This window comes from Styela clava, chromosome 14 (genome assembly GCF_964204865.1).
Source record: "Styela clava chromosome 14, kaStyClav1.hap1.2, whole genome shotgun sequence".
NCBI classification, from domain to species: Eukaryota; Metazoa; Chordata; class Ascidiacea; order Stolidobranchia; family Styelidae; genus Styela; species Styela clava.
In genome coordinates, this window is record NC_135263.1 from 18296718 (window position 1) to 18315403 (window position 18686).

At 38.5% G+C, this 18686-nt stretch overlaps 1 protein-coding gene across 1 annotated transcript; it reads left to right on the plus strand.

Annotated features, from left to right (window-relative positions):
• Positions 1–4726: 4726 nt before the first annotated feature.
• LOC120341220 (ly6/PLAUR domain-containing protein 6B-like) lies at positions 4727–7490 on the plus strand. Its single transcript, XM_039409695.2, has 4 exons — positions 4727–4865; positions 5411–5496; positions 6545–6649; positions 7398–7490. Exons 1-4 carry the CDS (start codon positions 4805–4807, stop codon positions 7488–7490), a joined length of 345 nt encoding a protein of 114 aa, XP_039265629.2. The 5' UTR covers positions 4727–4804.
• The last annotated feature ends 11196 nt before the right edge of the window (positions 7491–18686 follow it).

Here is an 18686-nt window from a genome sequence, read left to right on the forward strand (position 1 = left end):
AAGTCGTAATTGAACTCAAATGAGGAAAATCGGAATAAAATTATGGCCTAAACCTAATCTGGTGCACATACTCCGGGAGTACCAAATTTTCTGTGGATCATATGTTGTTTTTTTTAAATTACAACTATTCTACTCTAGTTTCTAGTATATACTCTCTCTAGTCTCGAGCAATATCCACATACTTTGATCATCAAGTAACTATGGTGCAACAATAGCGTTCTTGTTAGTTGCATAACAATGACTAAAGTGACCCAACAACTGAAAATATTTCTGTTTTTCTATTTACTGCGCTGTGACTAATCCTCCTGTTTAATGAACTGGCCTACTTGAAGTTTGAATGAGACACGGTGGTTTAAGAATATTTATAATGACGCATCAACATGCTGAAAGCAAGAAATGATCCCCCCCCCCCCAAAAAAAAAAAAAAACGCGGAACCCCTAAGGAACCCTATAAACTCACGGAACCCCACTGCAAGTATTACGGAACCCTAGGGTTCCGCGGAACTACTGTTGAAGAGCACTGGTTTAGTATCCACAGATAGATTTTTTTATAAACATATATTTATTTAAAAAAAAGTCAGCGATAGAGAAGCCCGAACCGACCCGAACGTAATGATTGACTTTTCAATCCGAAGATTTAAAGATCGATAAGTAATATTTCATGGCGAAAAGTTATGTAACTAAGTACACCCAAAGATGAGTCAAATTCCTCCTGAGTGTATCATCTCCAGGGACCGCACAGTATAATATTTTGAAACGTAGTAATCAACTAACATAATATTTTTTAATCAACTTGGCAACTATTTATAAGTAATTGACAAAGAAGTAAAGTACCTCCAATTCGTGTATGGGAAAAATAAAATAGCTTGACAGGCTTTGTGTATGTATATTATTGCTTTGGCGCAAAGTATTTATGCAATTTCGCTGACATGATTTGTAAAACTGAATGCGACGATCAAGTTGGGACCACTCTTACGCCAATGGACTATTTTTGTATCAAAAGTGGGGCAAGTTCACTTGTTTTTGGATCAGTTTCCGATTCCAAAATTTGCCCGCATGTTAACAGTAATTTGAATATTTTGGTATGTCATCTTCTGTCATCATCTGACGTGGCATAATAAAGTGTTAAATGAACTCGAATCTAGTTTAACAAGGTTTAACAAGGGACGATCCCATCAATAGACGAATACGAAGAACAATAATGTTTCGTTTTCAGACAGATGATCATGCGAATTATAGATGATGACATAATTTAGAATACGGACTCCTCCTTTTACACAACAAAATTAAATAATTGCAGCATGCTGATATTATAAGCATTTGATGCCAAACTAGCAAGATTGCTTTTAGGATAATTGCGGCAAGGACGAGTTTTATTGTTTCAAGTAAAATAAGCTTTGAAACCGTTACATCGAATTCGTTGAGTTTAATGTCTTTCTGTTTCGTGTTTAATTAAACCACAATCGTTAAATTCTTGCCAAGCCTGGAATAATCCTATTTCAGCAATTGGTACTTGATGATTAATAGATGTTTAATTGTTCCCAGGAAAGGAAAGCTTAAAACCGTTACATCGAGCCTGGGATATTTGCGATATTACTTCCTTATGCGTACGATTGCATGTCTTTTTGTTTCGTATTCAACTGAACGATAATCGTTAGATTCCTGCCAAGCCTGAAATAATCCTATTGCAGCCATTGGTATTTGTTGAATATTAGATGTTAAATGTAAACAATGTACTTGCTTTGTCATCCACTTAAAATACCATAACTTGAAATGGTACTCCCGTTGTTTGTGCGACAAGATGGCGGACACCGGAACGTAGTATGTGTATCAGGTTAGGATTAGGCCATAATTTCAGGTACAAATACTACGGGAGTCACTTGGCTAGTCTCCGAACTTGTAATAGTAATAAAATGAGGACAATTGGAATAACATTATGGCCTAACCCTAACCTGGTACACATACTATGTTCAGGTGTCCGCCATCTTGTTGCACATACTACGGGAGCGCCCTTGAAATATGCAAAACCGAATATATATACCCTTTGTCAAAAAGTTATTTTTACTGTTGTTTCCTTGTTAACTCGGGGTATAGCCTTAGGTGGAGAGGATTAAATTAAATATGATTTAATGGCTTTTTCATGAATATAATATTTTGTGCCGGTTTTAGTCAGAAAGTTATAATATAAAATGCACACGCCATTCGGACATGCTTATTTTACCCATCAAATCTTAAAGCTCAAAAAGAGTTTGTGTTGGGACGAATGCCATACTAAACTTACTTTACGAAGAATTGCTTCTTAGTCATTTAAATTGATCTGATGCGGTTCTTTTCTACTTTCACCGGAGGCACTAAAACGTTTGTTCCGTGACGTAATCGCGATGGTGGGCGTGAATGACTGGGAATTTCTCAATTTGTACGTAGTATAACGGGTCTTTTCTCACTTGGTACTGAGAAATGGGAAACAACATCTTTCAAATTAAAGGACTCAATCATATAGCATATAGAATAAAAGGCAAAACACGATTATTTGCAACGATATCCAATATGTAATTATAAATCTGTAAATAACGAATTACAGAGTCGCAATTTATATCTCTTCGATCCACATACGAGAACATAGGAGATATATTATGATAAAGTGTCAGTAGTATAGAAGTTATTGAAGAAATTTTTTTTATTTCTTCAGGACCATTATTCTTGATACACTTTAGATAAATTCTAAAATTTCATCATTGCAATTTAGTTGGTCTTCATAAATCTTGCTGAAGTTGTGCCCGATGTTTACTCTAGTAAAGTCAGCTGACATACCGAAAAATCAAAATACTATTAACATGCGGGTCAATTTCGTATTCGGAAACTGTATGGCTCAATTCTGATCCGAAAACAAATAAACTTGCCCCACTTTTTATACAAAAAAAAAAGATAAAAAATCTGTTGTTGAAAGAATGGTTCCAACTTAATCGTCGCATTCGGTTTTACAAATCATGTCAGTAAAATCTCTAAACTAAAATCCATTGCGCTAAAGCGAAATTATACATATACAAAGGCTATCAAGTTATTTTATATGCCCCATGCACGAATGTGAGGTACTTTACTCTTTTGTTTATTATTTATAAATAATTGCTAGGTCGATGAAAAATATTATGTTGGTCAAATACTACTTTTCAAAATATGCATCATCTTTGGGTGTACTTGAACTATTGTTGTTCTACTACATGTTGAGAGCATTAATTGTCTTATTTTATCTAATGTTCGACCATGTAACCTGTGGCGTGATTATCAAGATTAAAGATTACATTCTGACAACTGTGCTGCTGTACTGTCGTTTTGCACGTTTTGCACGGGGGGCACGAAAAACATTATGTTGGTCAAATAATACTACATGTTGAGAGCATTAATTGTCTTATTTTATCTAATGTTCGACCATGTAACCTGTGACGTGATTATCAAGATTAAAGATTACATTCTGACAACTGTGCTGCTGTACTGTCGTTTTGCACGTTTTGCACGGGGGGCACGAAAAATATTATGTTGGTCAAATAATACTACATGTTGAGAGCATTAATTGTCTTATTTTATCTAATGTTCGACCATGTAACCTGTGACGTGATTATCAAGATTAAAGATTACATTCTGACAACAGTGCTGCTGTACTGTCGTTTTGCCAATTGTACTGCACGGGGGGCACGATAGATGATATGAGATGATAGAGTTAAAATAATTGTCAAAAAAGTTAATGAAATCATTAAATGATCACTATGGATCGTGATTGAAAAATGTTATTCGACACTGGCTCTTGATTCGGGTATAACAGTTTTAGGATAAAATGGAATCTCTATTTTATGGACAAAATCACCCATAATTTGCCGCATAAAAACAGAATATCAAATGTTAAGATTTATATAAAAATATATACCAAATAGAGCAAGATATCAAATTGATACAGGATTATTGTCAATTTGACTAGATGGCATAAAAGGAAAATATTATTTGTGTCTTACGGTGATATGATACGACGAAGTCTGACATCGCATTGCAATCATCACGCAATTAGTTATTGTGCTTCTCTCTTTGTAATAAAATCGGTTAAAAGACTCGTTCTACATGATTCTTAAATTTTACCAATAAACCTTCAACGTTGATGGGTAAATGGTCTCAAAACGACTCAAATTGAAATGAGTTTTATTTTAACCACAGTCGTTCAATGAAGAAGATATTCTTTTTCACAACTTGCAAAACAGTTCCAATGTTAACTTTGGGGTGAAATTTCCTGATATTTAAAATCAATATAAACATGTCAATATGTCAAGCAAGATACACCAATAAAATAGGAATGCATTTACTTTTCATGCATAATTTTGGAGTAATATTTTAATCTAGACATCATGTTTAGGAGAAGGATTGACATGAAATCTAAGTTATTTGATAAAAATGACACAATGTGGCTGATTTTCTTCTTCTGATCTTCTTTTAGGCAGCGATTACCTCATCTTGTTTTTCTACTTCCCCTCCCCATAAAACAAAAGTTTCTTTTTTACTTCTCTCCTCACAAAACGAAAGTTTGTTTCTACTTCCCTCCCACTAAACGAAAGTTTTGATTTTCTATTTTCCTCTTCACAAAACGAAAGTTTATTTTTTCTTATCAATTGATTGAATTTTTATTTTTTTTTATATAATGAAATTATCTCCTTATTCGTATAAAATAGTGGTGCACATACTGTACTGCACATAGTGACTTTTCAGCAAGCTGAAACTATCTTCTGTTCTTCAGACTATCTACTCAACAGTGTAAACTGATAAAATGTTGAAATCCACATTGACGTTATTTGTGCTTTTTATTTGTAGTGTCGACATTTCAAAAGGTGAGATATTATTACTTTAATACTTCCTACAAACATGCCGTGTCGTGTTTATACGCCTCTGTTTTCTGACTGGTTTTTGGACGAGAACCGAATACTGACCCACGTGTATAATAATTCTGTTATCCGCTGATACGCAATACCAAATCCATTTATCTGTAAGAAGTCACTGATGTAAATTACTACGAAAATGACATTATGTATAACTAAAGATGTCTTATGAAAGCAAATCCAAAATTAATTCTATTCACGCAATAGGTCATATTGTCAATAATATGACACGTAAGCGGATTGCTCTTCATCTTGAGCTTAGATTATTACTAGACAGTGATTAGTTTGTAATTCTCCTAGAACATAAATATCTCAAGCTCAGAGATTGGTTTATCAACTTACCATAGATTTGTGTTCGGAACCGATTTGATTATATTTATTGGATTGTAATAGTGATTTTTATCAGATGGAACTTGCAAAAAACCGTTAAAAAATTAAAATGTTCAGATAGATCACAGTAAATCATAATAAGTTTCCTTCCTATTTCCGTCTTACAGCCTTTCGATGTTGGAAATGTGACAACGCTTTGACGTTTGAAGATTGCACCAACAGAGGACAAAGTGTAGAATGCGATGGCGAGAATGTGAGTGTTTTTATCAAAATATATATTTTAAAATTTTTGAATAATTCCATTGTTCTCACAATATATTTTTATCGCTGTCCATTCGGATAAACGGGGCCGTGATTGTCCATTTTGATTATATATGCTATATGCTAAAACATTATCACAGTATTTGACGCAAATTATTTGGTTGTTGTTGGCGCAAATAATATTAGAAAAAAAGAGGCAACAGATCTATCAAGATAAAGTCGTTGAGATTTATTTCATAATACAACCTTTTTTGTATCAACTAAGTACATTGATCTTGAGAACTAACAGAAAAAATATTTTCAACCTCTGTTTCACTTTTATTTCAACATCAGTGGTCGACAAACTGTTTGTACTGTTGTACTAAGTATACTCGTTTTCAGTAGCGTGCGGGCCGCATTGATTCCCGCCTATAAATAAACAATCACCACATTTCAAACTTCCCGACTCACCAGAAACTCCTATTCTCCTATTGTGTTCGAAGCCGGTCTCAATGAAACGTTTATTTAGCCGTTTCTCATTTATTATCACAAATATATATTGTTTTTATATACTTTTCATCAATGTGAAGGATTATGTTAATTCATTGTTATGGGCTTGATGACCAAAGCTATAGAATTAACTGACAAGTTTGTTGGTTATATCACTCAAATAGATTTTCAATAATGCTCAAAAAAATATTTTGGAAAAGTTTGTTTGCGGGTTGCATAAGACTGACGGTCCACAGTTTGACGGACCCTACTTTACATTGATTTGTATATGACGCGGTTTTATTCAAAATATCTACATAATAACATTTCAAATAAACATTTGCGATATGACATTTCGGCCTAAACGCACGAGTGTTGCAAAGAGGTATACCATTCAGTTTCATTAGAATATATCAGACAAGTTTACTCGTTTCACGATGGACCACGATGTTTTGTGAACGCCTCAAAACGTATATTTAATTTTAGTCATTGCCTCCATATATAAATTATTTGTTCAGATAATTATAAGCCTGTTGCCTTGAAGTACTCGTAAAATTTGTGTTCTTTAAAAGGGCGGGTGCTTCACCGAAATCAGATTTAACGTGGGTTTAATTCCACCAATCAGACTCACAACAAGATGCAAACAAGGCAATGAATGCAGCAAAAACGAATATCGGGTAAGATGTTTTTCATGACATTAAATAAAATTTTTGTGTCAACAAAATATTATAGGTATTAACAAAATAACACGTTTTTTCTCTCAACGCATTTCACAGATTACCTATTTCATAATTAGTTTTAATTTTGTTTAAATTCATTACATTATGCATTTAATTTCAATTTAAATAAAATAAACTCAAACTCGACATCTTTTCTATGAGTTTTGTCATGATAATTAATATCTAGTAGCTACACTTTATTTTATTGCATACCAGGCAATGTATCAACACAATGCCATTGAATTATGAAGCCCTAATTCTCGCAAAATTTCGACAAGCTTAATTGAGATCGAGACCGAGGTGCTACCAACTCTATTTGTCCTGATGCTTGGGATACAACTCAATTAAATATTCAAAATTATTATCGTAATAACTGAGTAATATAATTATGCAAGTATCCATACAAACCTGAATATTTAACGATCATTCGTCCGTCCTTTTCATAAACCCGATTGGCTTGCAAACGCACACAACTACTTTTTACTTCAATTCTGCCACCTATGGCCGGCCTTTTGTGATATATTTCTTGTTCTTACTCTTTTCAATATGCTTAAGAAAACGGACCACTAGGGCGTTTTTTCTCATTTTGTTTTCTTTAACAGCTGTGTTTTCCGTTCAATATAAATGATAAAATATACGTGCTTTTAAATATTCATCATACAATCAAATTAGGAAGGAGTAGTACTAAAAAATTGATTTTTAACAGAATGTAAAAGATTGCAAGTCTAGAAACCCGATCTGCAGATGTTGCTGCGTGGGAGAAGATTGTAATAAACCGGAATTGCGAATTGCCAAGTAAGTATTCAAGCTTAATTCTTGTCCGTGTACTTCACCACTCACTTTATGGTCAACAATAGACGATATTTCTGTAACACCTGGTTAAATTATAACTCGCAAAACTGTAAAGTAAATTTAATCGATTTCGGAACAATCGAATACAAGTATTTTCATGTAATTAACAGAATAGTGATTTATAACTTTATTTATTCATGTAAATATCTTCTAGTTCAGCATACCCGGATTGTCGACCATTGAAATTCCGAGAAAATATGAATATATTTTAAACCCCTTTTTATAAATCGTTCCACCCAATCTCTCCAATCAAAGTCTTGAACAATTGATCATCTAGTATCAACGTATTTAATGGCTTGATTCATAGGTTATCCCAGTGCCGTCCGTGTCGGATAAATACTTTCGAGAAGTAGAACCTGCTAATAACACATTCCATAGAGCTAAAATATTAATATATATTTAACTCCTTTTTATAAAGCGTTTCACCCAATTTTTTTAATCAAGGTCCTGAACAAAAGATCAACCAGACAAAAGAAACTATTTAAAGGAACCGGAATCTCTACTGTTTCGATAAGGATCAAATAAATTTATATCTTCCAAAAATAAAAATTGAGTATAACATATAACTATTATTCGAGTGATTTAGTATGCAAAGATGTCATACAAACGATTAGCTTCTTCCTGTGGAATGCGCTCTGCCAGCCCTTTCAAGGTGCCATAGTCGCTACGTACATACAATAAACCATAATACATACATAAAAGCGAGCTACAGGTTGAGAATTCGTTAAGCAATGTATTGTTACTTATCGATCTTTAGATCGGTAAGTAAGTTGATGGGTATTTGTCTGTTTGTCTGTCTGTTTGTCTGTTAGATGCACGCGATATCTCACGAAAGCGTGGTTAAATCTGCTCCAAATTTTGCATGTGCATTCATCATATCACGGACCAAAAGCCTATGGATGAATTATGTCGTATAATTAGAGAGTTTTTAATTAATTAGTGATGGGACACGCGGTGTCACTATAGAGTCATGAATTGAACCCGCAGTTTCGATCGATAAGTCTTCGGTCTCCGAACGATATTCTCGTTCATGTATTGTCACAAAATAAAAGAGGCGTTTGCAAAAATAGGCCCGTCTAGACAGACGGTTCTTGTCGTGTTGAAATGGCTTGGGATTTCTATAGCAAAAACTTTAAGTGCTAAAGCGGGAAAGTTTCCATCATATTGCTTAGCGCTTGAAAAAAGTAATGACATCAAGTCTACTGCTAATCATGCAGAAAGTTAATGATGATTTTGAAATTACCAAAAAGCCTTCAGCCATCGTCCCAATTAAGGGCATCACTACAAGCATTATTTGTGGGGATCTGCGATGAAAATGAAAAAGCGTCTTGGCTTGTTTTTGGCACAACTTTCGGGAATAACGATGATGGGGACATTCAATGGTTGGAAAACAAAAGTTTTATTGTTAATAATTGTGCTAATAATTGTGTGAGAGTTTGGCGTGAGGGTATTGTTTGTTTTTTCATTAACTTGTAGTCATTGTAGCAATACTAAAACGCTACCATGTTAAATGGCCCGCGCACTTGAAAATAAATTAAATGTGGCCTTCGGTCAAAAGAGTTGGACGACCCTGATGTAGACCCTCGATGCCAGCAGCAGGCCAGACAGTTACGGGGAAAAAAGTTCAATGGCTCAAGAGACCTGACGCAAGCAGAAAATGTATCGATACCAGCAGTCGGTCAAAAAAAAAAGCTGTAGTGAAATAAGGAGAGTGGAAATCAGCGAGCAGAAGGGAAGAGGTTAGGAAGGAGTAAAGTGGAATGCAAAATAAGTAGAAATCAGCGACCCCGTACCTTGGTAGTTTACGTAGAAATAATTAAAATGTTGGAGTGAACAGAACGAGAAAAAAGTAAGCAATCACACACTGTCCGTAGAAATAAACTCGCAGCAGTTCAAGTAAAATAATAAAAACATATTTAAAGATGCTTGAGAGAAATACAAAAAGCTTATAAAATGATGTTAAAGATGCTTGAGTTAAAATACAAATCCATGATACAGCCCGCAAGCAGTTCAAAAATGTTCAAGTTAAATAATAAAAAGATGAAGATACAAAAGCAGCGACCCCAAATTAGGATTATATAGAAGCAGCGGCTGTACCCACCACAACCAGCCAGCCAGTCATAAATAAAAATGTACTCTATTAGATATACATAAAGAATATAGCCATGGATATCAAGCCAGTAATCACACAAAGTTACTGCTAGTTCCATGCGACATTACATTAAAATAGTTCATTTGCTGCGAAATCTGTGTCAATATATATGTTGTTCTGAAATCATTTATTTTGTTGTTTCAAATTATTTACATATAACATTCCTCTATTCCATTCAGACTTTTGATTTCGAGGGATAAAAAACTTCAACAGAATTGAATTCTGTGCTTGAAGATGTAGCACGCATCTTAGTTCCATAATTAACTTACAAATAACTCGCCCACAATTGCTTTTTTCAAGCGTGTTACAGCTTTTTAACTGATCGTGGTCCGAAGGGCGCGTGTAGAGGTCGTTGCAGCATTCGATTGTGGTACCGATACTCAAATCAGGGAAGAAGAATAACACTCCGTCATGGTGGCTAACAGATTGAAATGGTAATTTGCGAGGTTTAATATAAGTCACCAAACACAATCTGGTTTCAGGTCGAATAGATCAGCATTGGACAATATTATCAGTCAGCACGAGGATCTTTCAAGCAAGCGACACGTTATTGCAGTGTTTATTGATATTGAAAAAGCTTACGATATGTTTTGGCGTGAAGGACTAATTTATAAACTTCATAATCTTGGAATAAAGGGTCGAATCTTATCTTAAATAAAGTCATTTTCATCAAACCAGTCTCTACAAGTATGGGTTGGATCTAATTATTCTAAAAATATTCCTTGACATCCAGAACATTTGATTATGATTGCGCCATTTGCTGATGATTGGTTTAAAAATCAACGAACTTGTATCGGATATGCAAATGTCATTAATAAATCAAACTAGATAGCGATTGTCGACTTTTCGATCTTCCGCATGTAACCGCTACACATCGCAGACAGGGCATTGTTACGCACCCAATAGTTCGCACCGACAAAAGTTACTTGATCCCCCCAAAACAGAAACTGCAGTTTTGATTTCCTCGCTCTTACTGAATAGCGACGCCGCGTGTCCCATTACTAATGAATTAATAACTCGCTAATTATACGGCATAATTCATCCCAAATCAATAGGCTCCTGTTCCGAGATATGATGAATGCAGATGCAATTTGGAGCAGATTCAACCTCGCTTTCGTGAGATATCGCGTAACATACGAAAGTGTCTAACAGACATACAGACAAATACTTATCAACATACTTTCCGATCAAGATAGTAATCAGTTCATTGTGTCATGCATCGGGATCTAACATATCGGTGACAAAATCGCGTGCTGTATTGTTTAAAAGATCACGTGCGCCTCCACCATTACATCCATACATTGGTGGACAGGACTTGTCAGTTAAACTCCAATATATATACCTTGGCGTTATATTCGACAACAAGAGAGCTATGCTCAAATATATGGACACGTAGAGTCATATAATTTTGATGACGTCAAAGCAAAAAAAAAAGTAATAGCCTTCTGGAGAAAATTTTTATCTTTAACCACTAAAAATTTCAAAGCAATTGGTCCAGTATTCGAAGAGAAAAGCGACTTTTTAAAAACGTGTCAAGCGGTACTGAGTTAGCAGTCAGGCAGCATCTTACCTGTACACTGTAGGCCATATACGGTAATTGATCACAGAACAGTTGTTCCCTTGCAAATTTTATGTTGTTTACACTTTAGGACAGATAATTGATCACAGAACAATTCTTCCCTTTCAAATTTTATGTTGTTTCCAGTAGACTCTCATCAAAATAAACAAATATAGTAGGCTACAAGTGCTACAACGCTTGCATTACTGCACTGGTAGGACCGTGAAAGAATAAGTTACGGTAATTTCATTGTGGTAAGACACCGGTACCGGCACCAGTACCAGTATCGTACTTACGTACTGAGCTACCAGTACCGGTTAGCAGTCAGCCAGCATCTTACCTGTACACTGTAGGACATATACGGTAATTGATCACAGAACAGTTGTTCCCTTGCAAATTTTATGTTGTTTACACTTTAGGACAGATAATTGATCACAGAACAATTCTTCCCTTTCAAATTTTATGTTGTTTCCAGTAGACTCTCATCAAAATAAACAAATATAGTAGGCTACAAGTGCTACAACGCTTGCATTACTGCACTGGTAGGACCGTGAAAGAATAAGTTACGGTAATTTCATTGTGGTAAGACACCGGCACCAGTACCAGTATCGTACTTACGTACTGAGCTACCAGTACCGAACCTGTAGGTCTGATATTCCGTTCCGCATACGATAGGCTATAAAACTTGCATTGCAGCATTAGTAATACCGCGGAAGGAATAAGTCAATTTCACTGCGTTACGGTACCGGTATGGCAACTTACCAGTACCGACCTACAGTAGCTGTAGTACTGAGCAAGACAATCGATCGCGAAACCGCTTGAAATAAGTGTAAAACAGTGTTCCCATGAGTAAAAATAAATACCACGAAATTTTGTATGAAATATCATATCTCATAGGATTCATATAAAATTTAAGAATAAACAAAAGTAATAGCCTTCTAGCGAAAAAATTAATCTTTAACCACTGAAAATTTCAAAGCAATTGGTCCAGTATTCGAAGAGAAAAGCGACTTTTTAAAAACGTGTCAAAGAACAAGAACAAGAACAACAACAACATAATATTGAAACGATCGTTATGTCCACTACGTGTCCAATAAGTAGGCGTACAAAGCTCATGCAGAACATGTAACACACAAATATGATAAAAGTTCAAATCTATTGAGATTTTTGACGGGCACAACAACATGTTGAGCTTTCAAAAAATATTGCTTAAATTTTACCGGGTCCTAATACGTTCATAATTGAATATGGGTTGGAGGCCTATCATTTTGCGCCAAAGTATGTAATTAGAAAAATATAACTGATACAAAATAAATATCTTCGTATTTGCTGTGGCGCTTTGCCCATCACGCCGATCTGCTGCCTAAACGTTACCTGAAAAGAGATTCCGCTCATATTTTGTCAGCAACAGTCTTGCATGAGATATAAAACCAAAATTTTATCAATTACGCGATATCCGAGAACCAACATAATAGAACAAACATAGCACGAGCTTTATCCAAAGTCACCCTTGTTCCAAACCTCCAACATGCTAACCACATCGAATGTTTTAAGCAAATTTCGGTTAATTGTGTACCAACTCGTCAGTTACCGCCTTGGAAAATGAAACTTCCAGATACTGATTTATCGCATGCTGATATTATTTCGAAAACAGATCCGTTAGTTATAAGTAAATAGGCATGTGATGAATATATTACAAAGAATTTCGGTCAGTTCTTATTAATGGCATTGCTTTAGATAGTATTGCATCGGCCATCACATGTTTTGATTTTCACCGATTGTCTGGGCGTTTTACAGGAATAAGCGAAATTTTCAGAGCTCCATAAGTATGTGTACCAATATTGGGGTATTTAACTTTTTTTCGCCTATTTTACATGGGCAGGGGAATATTCACTTGGCTAACACAGACAGTCCCCAAAGTCGTAATAGAACTAAAATGAGGAAAATCGGAAAAAAATTATGGCCTAAACCTAATCTGGTGCACATACACATAGTACCAAAGTACCAACTTTTCTATGTGAATCATACGTTTTTTACAACTATTCTATCTTCTTTCAGGAGGCAAAATATTCTAGTAAATTTCGCATGCATCCCAGGTAGAGGTAAGATCGGGCTCCAAAATTCCAACCCGACCCGAACCGCGGCCATGGGTATTAAACCCGACTCGACCCGAGCCCAACTAATTAACTGGATTCGCAGGCCCGACCCGTCAGGGGACCGTGGGTATTAAACCCGACACGAGCCCGACCAATTAATTGGATTTGCAGGTCCGACCCGACCCGAGCCTGCCTAATTAACCGGATTTGCAGGCCAGACCCCACCCGAGCTCGCCTAATTAACTGGATTTGCAGTCCCGACCCGACCCGAGCCCGCCTAATTAACTGGATTTGCAGGCCCGACCCGAGCCCGCCTAATTAACTGGATTTGCAGGCCCGACCTGACCCGAGCCCGCCTAATTAACTGGATTTGCAGGCCCGACCCGACCCGAGCCCGCCTAATTAATTGGATTTGCAGGCCTGACCCGACCCGAGCCTGCCTAATTAACTGGATTTGCAGGCCCGACTCGACCCGAGGCCGCCTCATTAACTGGATTTGCAGGTCCGACCTCACCAGTGCTCGCCTAATTAACTGGATTTGCAGGGCCAAACCCGACCCGGGCCCGCCTAATTAACTGGATTTGCAGGCCCGACCCGACCCAAGCCCGTCTAATTAACTAGATTTGCAGGCCCGACCCGACCCAAGCCCGTCTAATTACCTGGATGTGCAGGCCCGACCCCACCCGAGGCCGCCTCATTAACTGAATTTGCAGGCCCGACCTCACCCGAGCCCGCCTAATTAACTGGATGTGCAAGCACGACCCCACCCGAGGCCGCCTAATTAACTGGATTTGCAGTCCCGACCCGACCCGGGCCCGCCTAATTAACTGGATTTGCAGGCCCGACCCGAGCCCGCCTAATTAACTGGATTTGCAGGCCCGACCTGACCCGAGCCCGCCTAATTAACTGGATTTGCAGACCCGACCCGACCCGAGCCCGCCTAATTAATTGGATTTGCAGGCCTGATCCGACCCGAGCCGGCCTAATTAACTGAATTTGCAGGCCCGACCCGACCCGAGGCCGCCTCATTAACTGGATTTGCAGGCCCGACCTCACCCGTGCTCGCCTAATTAACTGGATTTGCAGGGCCAAACCAGACCCGGGCCCGCCTAATTACCTGGATTTGCAGGCCCGAACCGACCCAAGCCCGTCTAATTAACTAGATTTGCAGGCCCGACCCTACCCAAGCCCGTCTAATTAACTGGATGTGCAGGCCCGACCCCACCCGAAGCCGCCTCATTAACTGGATTTGCAGGCCCGACCCGAGCCCGCCTAATTAACTGGATTTGCAGGCCCGACCCGACCCAAGCCCGTCTAATTAACTGGATGTGCAGACCCGACCCCACCCGAAGCCGCCTCATTAACTGGATTTGCAGGCCCGACCCGAGCCCGCCTAATTAACTGGATTTGCAGGCCCGACCTGACCCGAGCCCGCCTAATTAACTGGATTTGCAGGCCCGACCCGACCCGAGCCCGCCTAATTAATTGGATTTGCAGGCCTGACCCGACCCGAGCCCGCCTAATTAACTGGATTTGCAGGCCCGACCCGACCCGAGGCCGCCTCATTAACTGGATTTGCAGGCCCGACCTCACCCGTGCTCGCCTAATTAACTGGATTTGCAGGGCCAAACCCGACCCGGGTCCGCCTAATTAACTGGATTTGCAGGCCCGACCCGACCCAAGCCCGTCTAATTAACTAGATTTGCAGGCCCGACCCGACCCAAGCCCGTCTAATTAACTGGATGTGCAGCACGACTCAACAGGGGCCCGTGCGTATTAAACCCGATCCAGACCCGACCAATTAATTGGATTTGCAGGCCCGACCCGACCCGAGCCCGCGTAACTAACTTGATGTGCAGGCCCGACCCGACAGGGGCCCGTGGTTATTAAACCCGACCCGAGACCGACCAATTAATTGGATATGCTGGCCCGAACCGAGCCCGCTTAATTAACTGGATGTGCAGGCCCAAGCCTGACTAATTAACTGGATGTGCAGGCCCGACCCGAGCCGGGTATAGTAAAGTATAGGAAGAATATTTTTGGTCTTCAAAGGTCGGGGAAAGGCTCATCACAGCTTCTTTTCTGTTTTATTTAAATATTTTTTTTATAACAAGTATTCCTTTGTTTAGTATTCACACATACATTTTTTTTATAAACATATATACATTTAAAAAAAAGTCAGCCATAGAGAAGCCCGACCCGACCCGAACGTAATGATTGACATTTCAGGTCCGACCCGACCCGAAAGTAATGATTAATATTTCAGGCCCGACCCGACCCGAGCCCGCATAATTAACTGGATTTGCAGGCCCGACCCGAGCCCGCCTAATTAACTGGATGTGCAGCCCCGACTCAACAGAGGCCCGTGGGTTTTAAACCCAACCCGAGCCCGACCAATTAATTGGATTTGCAGGCCCGACCCGACCCGAGCCCGCCTAATTAACTGGATGTGCAGGCCCGACCCGACAAGGGCCCGTGGGTATTAATCCCGACCCGAGCCCGACCAATTAATTGGTATCCAGGCCCGACCCGAGCCCGACTAATTCACTGGATGTGCAGGCCCGACCCGAGCCGGGTATAGTAAAGTATAGGAAGAATATTTTTGTTAATCAAAGGTCGGGGAAAGGTCCATTACAGCTTCTTCTCTGTTTTATTCAAATTATTCTTTTTATAACAAGTATTCCTTTGTTTAGTATCCACACATACATTTTTTTTAAACATATATTTATTTCAAAAAAAGTTAGCGATAGAGAAGCCCGAACCGACCCGAACGTAATGATTGACATTTCAGGTCCGACCCATTGTCGGGTCGGGTCGTGCTCGGGCTCAAGATCTTAGCTCAAATCTCAGGACATGTTGGAATTGCTGGCAACGAAAAAGCAGAATAACTAGCAAAAGGAGCAACAATGCAAGAAAATAGTGTAACATCAGTCATCAAGCTATTGAAAATCGAGGCAAAGTCAGTTATCAATGCAAAGTGCGCCATGGAACGGAATAACTATTATATCACACTAGAAAAAGCTCAACATTTCAGATTATCTTTCCCATCTGTTAAAGATCATATTCCTGTAAATTATCTAGAATATGTGAAATAACCTTGTTCAAACAGGCCACTGTTGAATACCCAACGCGTGGTTTCATAGTCATGGTGCGCAAAACTACGCCAGGTATAAGCACCATTAAATATTAATAATACCCAAATAGAAATGTCATCACCATGTTTGAACGACATTGAAATCGAAACATCATCATAATGGGATGCCCAGTACCCTACAATTATTTTTATTTCAAGATTGAGCTTGATTTATGGTGTTGTTCCATGTCAACCTGTGTTATTATGATGGAAATTGAGTATCTCTTTCTAAAAAGCGAAGTCATTTGCTGTTGTCTGAGTTTTCTGCTTGTTTACGTATGGATGGGGATAACGAATCCGATTTGATTACTGAAAAATCAGATAACTCATCTTGAACAACTAGCATTTTATTATGTCTACACTTGCAATCTAATTAATCGGCGCTGGAGATTTTTGTCTGTAACAGTCAGGGACACTAGATTCGGATAGTTATTTTCATCGTGCAAGAATCAATGAAAAACAATAAACACTCATAAAAGTAGCAAAATAGAATACATTGAATCTAGCATTTGATGAGAAGTCGTGAAAGAATCGGCGATTCATTCAGTCCAGTGATTTCCCGCACCCCCTTCTCTGGTGGGCGAAAACGATACAGAAGTGGGCGAAAAGGCAGAAGGGGGCGATAGGGGGGCGATTTCGCAAAACTTGTTATTGTTCGACGGCTGGCGCATCGTGCACTTGATTACTGTACTCTGTGGCTCTGCTTGCATTCGCAGGTTTTGAGAGGATTTCTGGACTCCTCCCCGCCGTACGGTAGTTCGCGTATCCCAGGGGTCGTTAACGTACGGCCTGCGGGCCAGATCCGGCCAGCGGAGTAAAATAATCCGGCCCGCCACGCTTCACTGAATTATAGCGACAAACCGTGGTTTCGACGATGAATTAATTTTATAATCTACGCTAGTGGAGTAAATTTTTTTTTCACGTAACAGAATTTATCGTGAGACACGTTTAGACTAAATTAAAACCTAACAATTTAGTGAACAGCTACTCGTTTAAATATCTTACAATTTAATTATAATTAGACAAATGGCAACACGCGGTAAAGTTGATTGTGAGTGCAGGGTTTCAATAGCGGAGAAAATATTCAAATAAAGCTCCTAGAGATGCAATGCAATGAGGAAATAAATTTTCCCATTCTGTTCGAAAGATGCATCACTGCTAAATTTTTATAAAAATAGATCTCCTAAAAAAAATCTCTAACAAAATTTGACAAACCATGCGAAAGAATTTACTTCTATGTTTGTAAATACATACGAGGTGCGGCTAAAATGAAACGGGACTGACGTCACAGATTGCGCAACACGATTAACCATCTGTAATCAACACTTTTCAGTGTGGCGTAACATGTGTTCTTTGTTTAACGGCTGTTTTGGCACAATATCGCAACTATTTTTGCTTTTCAGAATCCATAAGTGAATGTGATAAATTGCTTGTTGAAAAAAAATGCTGTGCGAGGTCTGATTGAGTTTTTTGGTGATATGGGGTTCAATTGCAGAATGACGATTGAGCAAAGAATTAACATTAAATTTTGGGTCAAACTTGGAAAAATGCATGTCAACTCGGCATGCATTCAATCGTTGAGCTTTCTGCTCCTCAGTCAACTCAAGAGCCTTTGGCATCATTTTGGCACACACCTTTCGCATTCCCAAAGTGTCAACCAAAATGATGCGGACCGTTTCTTTGTCCATCCCAACTTCTTTGACAATGACGCGAATTGTTAAGCGACGGTCACTGCGAACCAACTGCCGAACCTTTTTGATGTTGGTATCAGTTGTGGAAGTGCAGGGCCTCCCTTTGGATCATTCTCAAACATCTTCCCTGCCTTCCACAAATCACTTGTGCCATTTAAAAAAACTCTTGTTATGGACATGGAAAAATCTCCATAAACATCACGCAACATCTTCAAAGTCTCATTCGCCGTTTTTCCGAGTTTGACACAAAATTTAATGTTAATTCTTCGCTCAATCGTCATTCTGCAATTGAACCCCCTATCGCCAAAAAACTCAATCAGATCTCGCAGAGCAATTTTTTTTAACAAGCAATTAATCACATTCACCTATGGCTCCTAAAAAGCAAAAATAATTGCGATATTGTGTCAAAACAGCTGTTAAACAAAGAACACATATTACGCCACACTGTAAAAGTGCTGATTACCGGTGGTAAATCATGTTGCGCAATCTGTGACGTCAGTCCTGTTTCTTTTT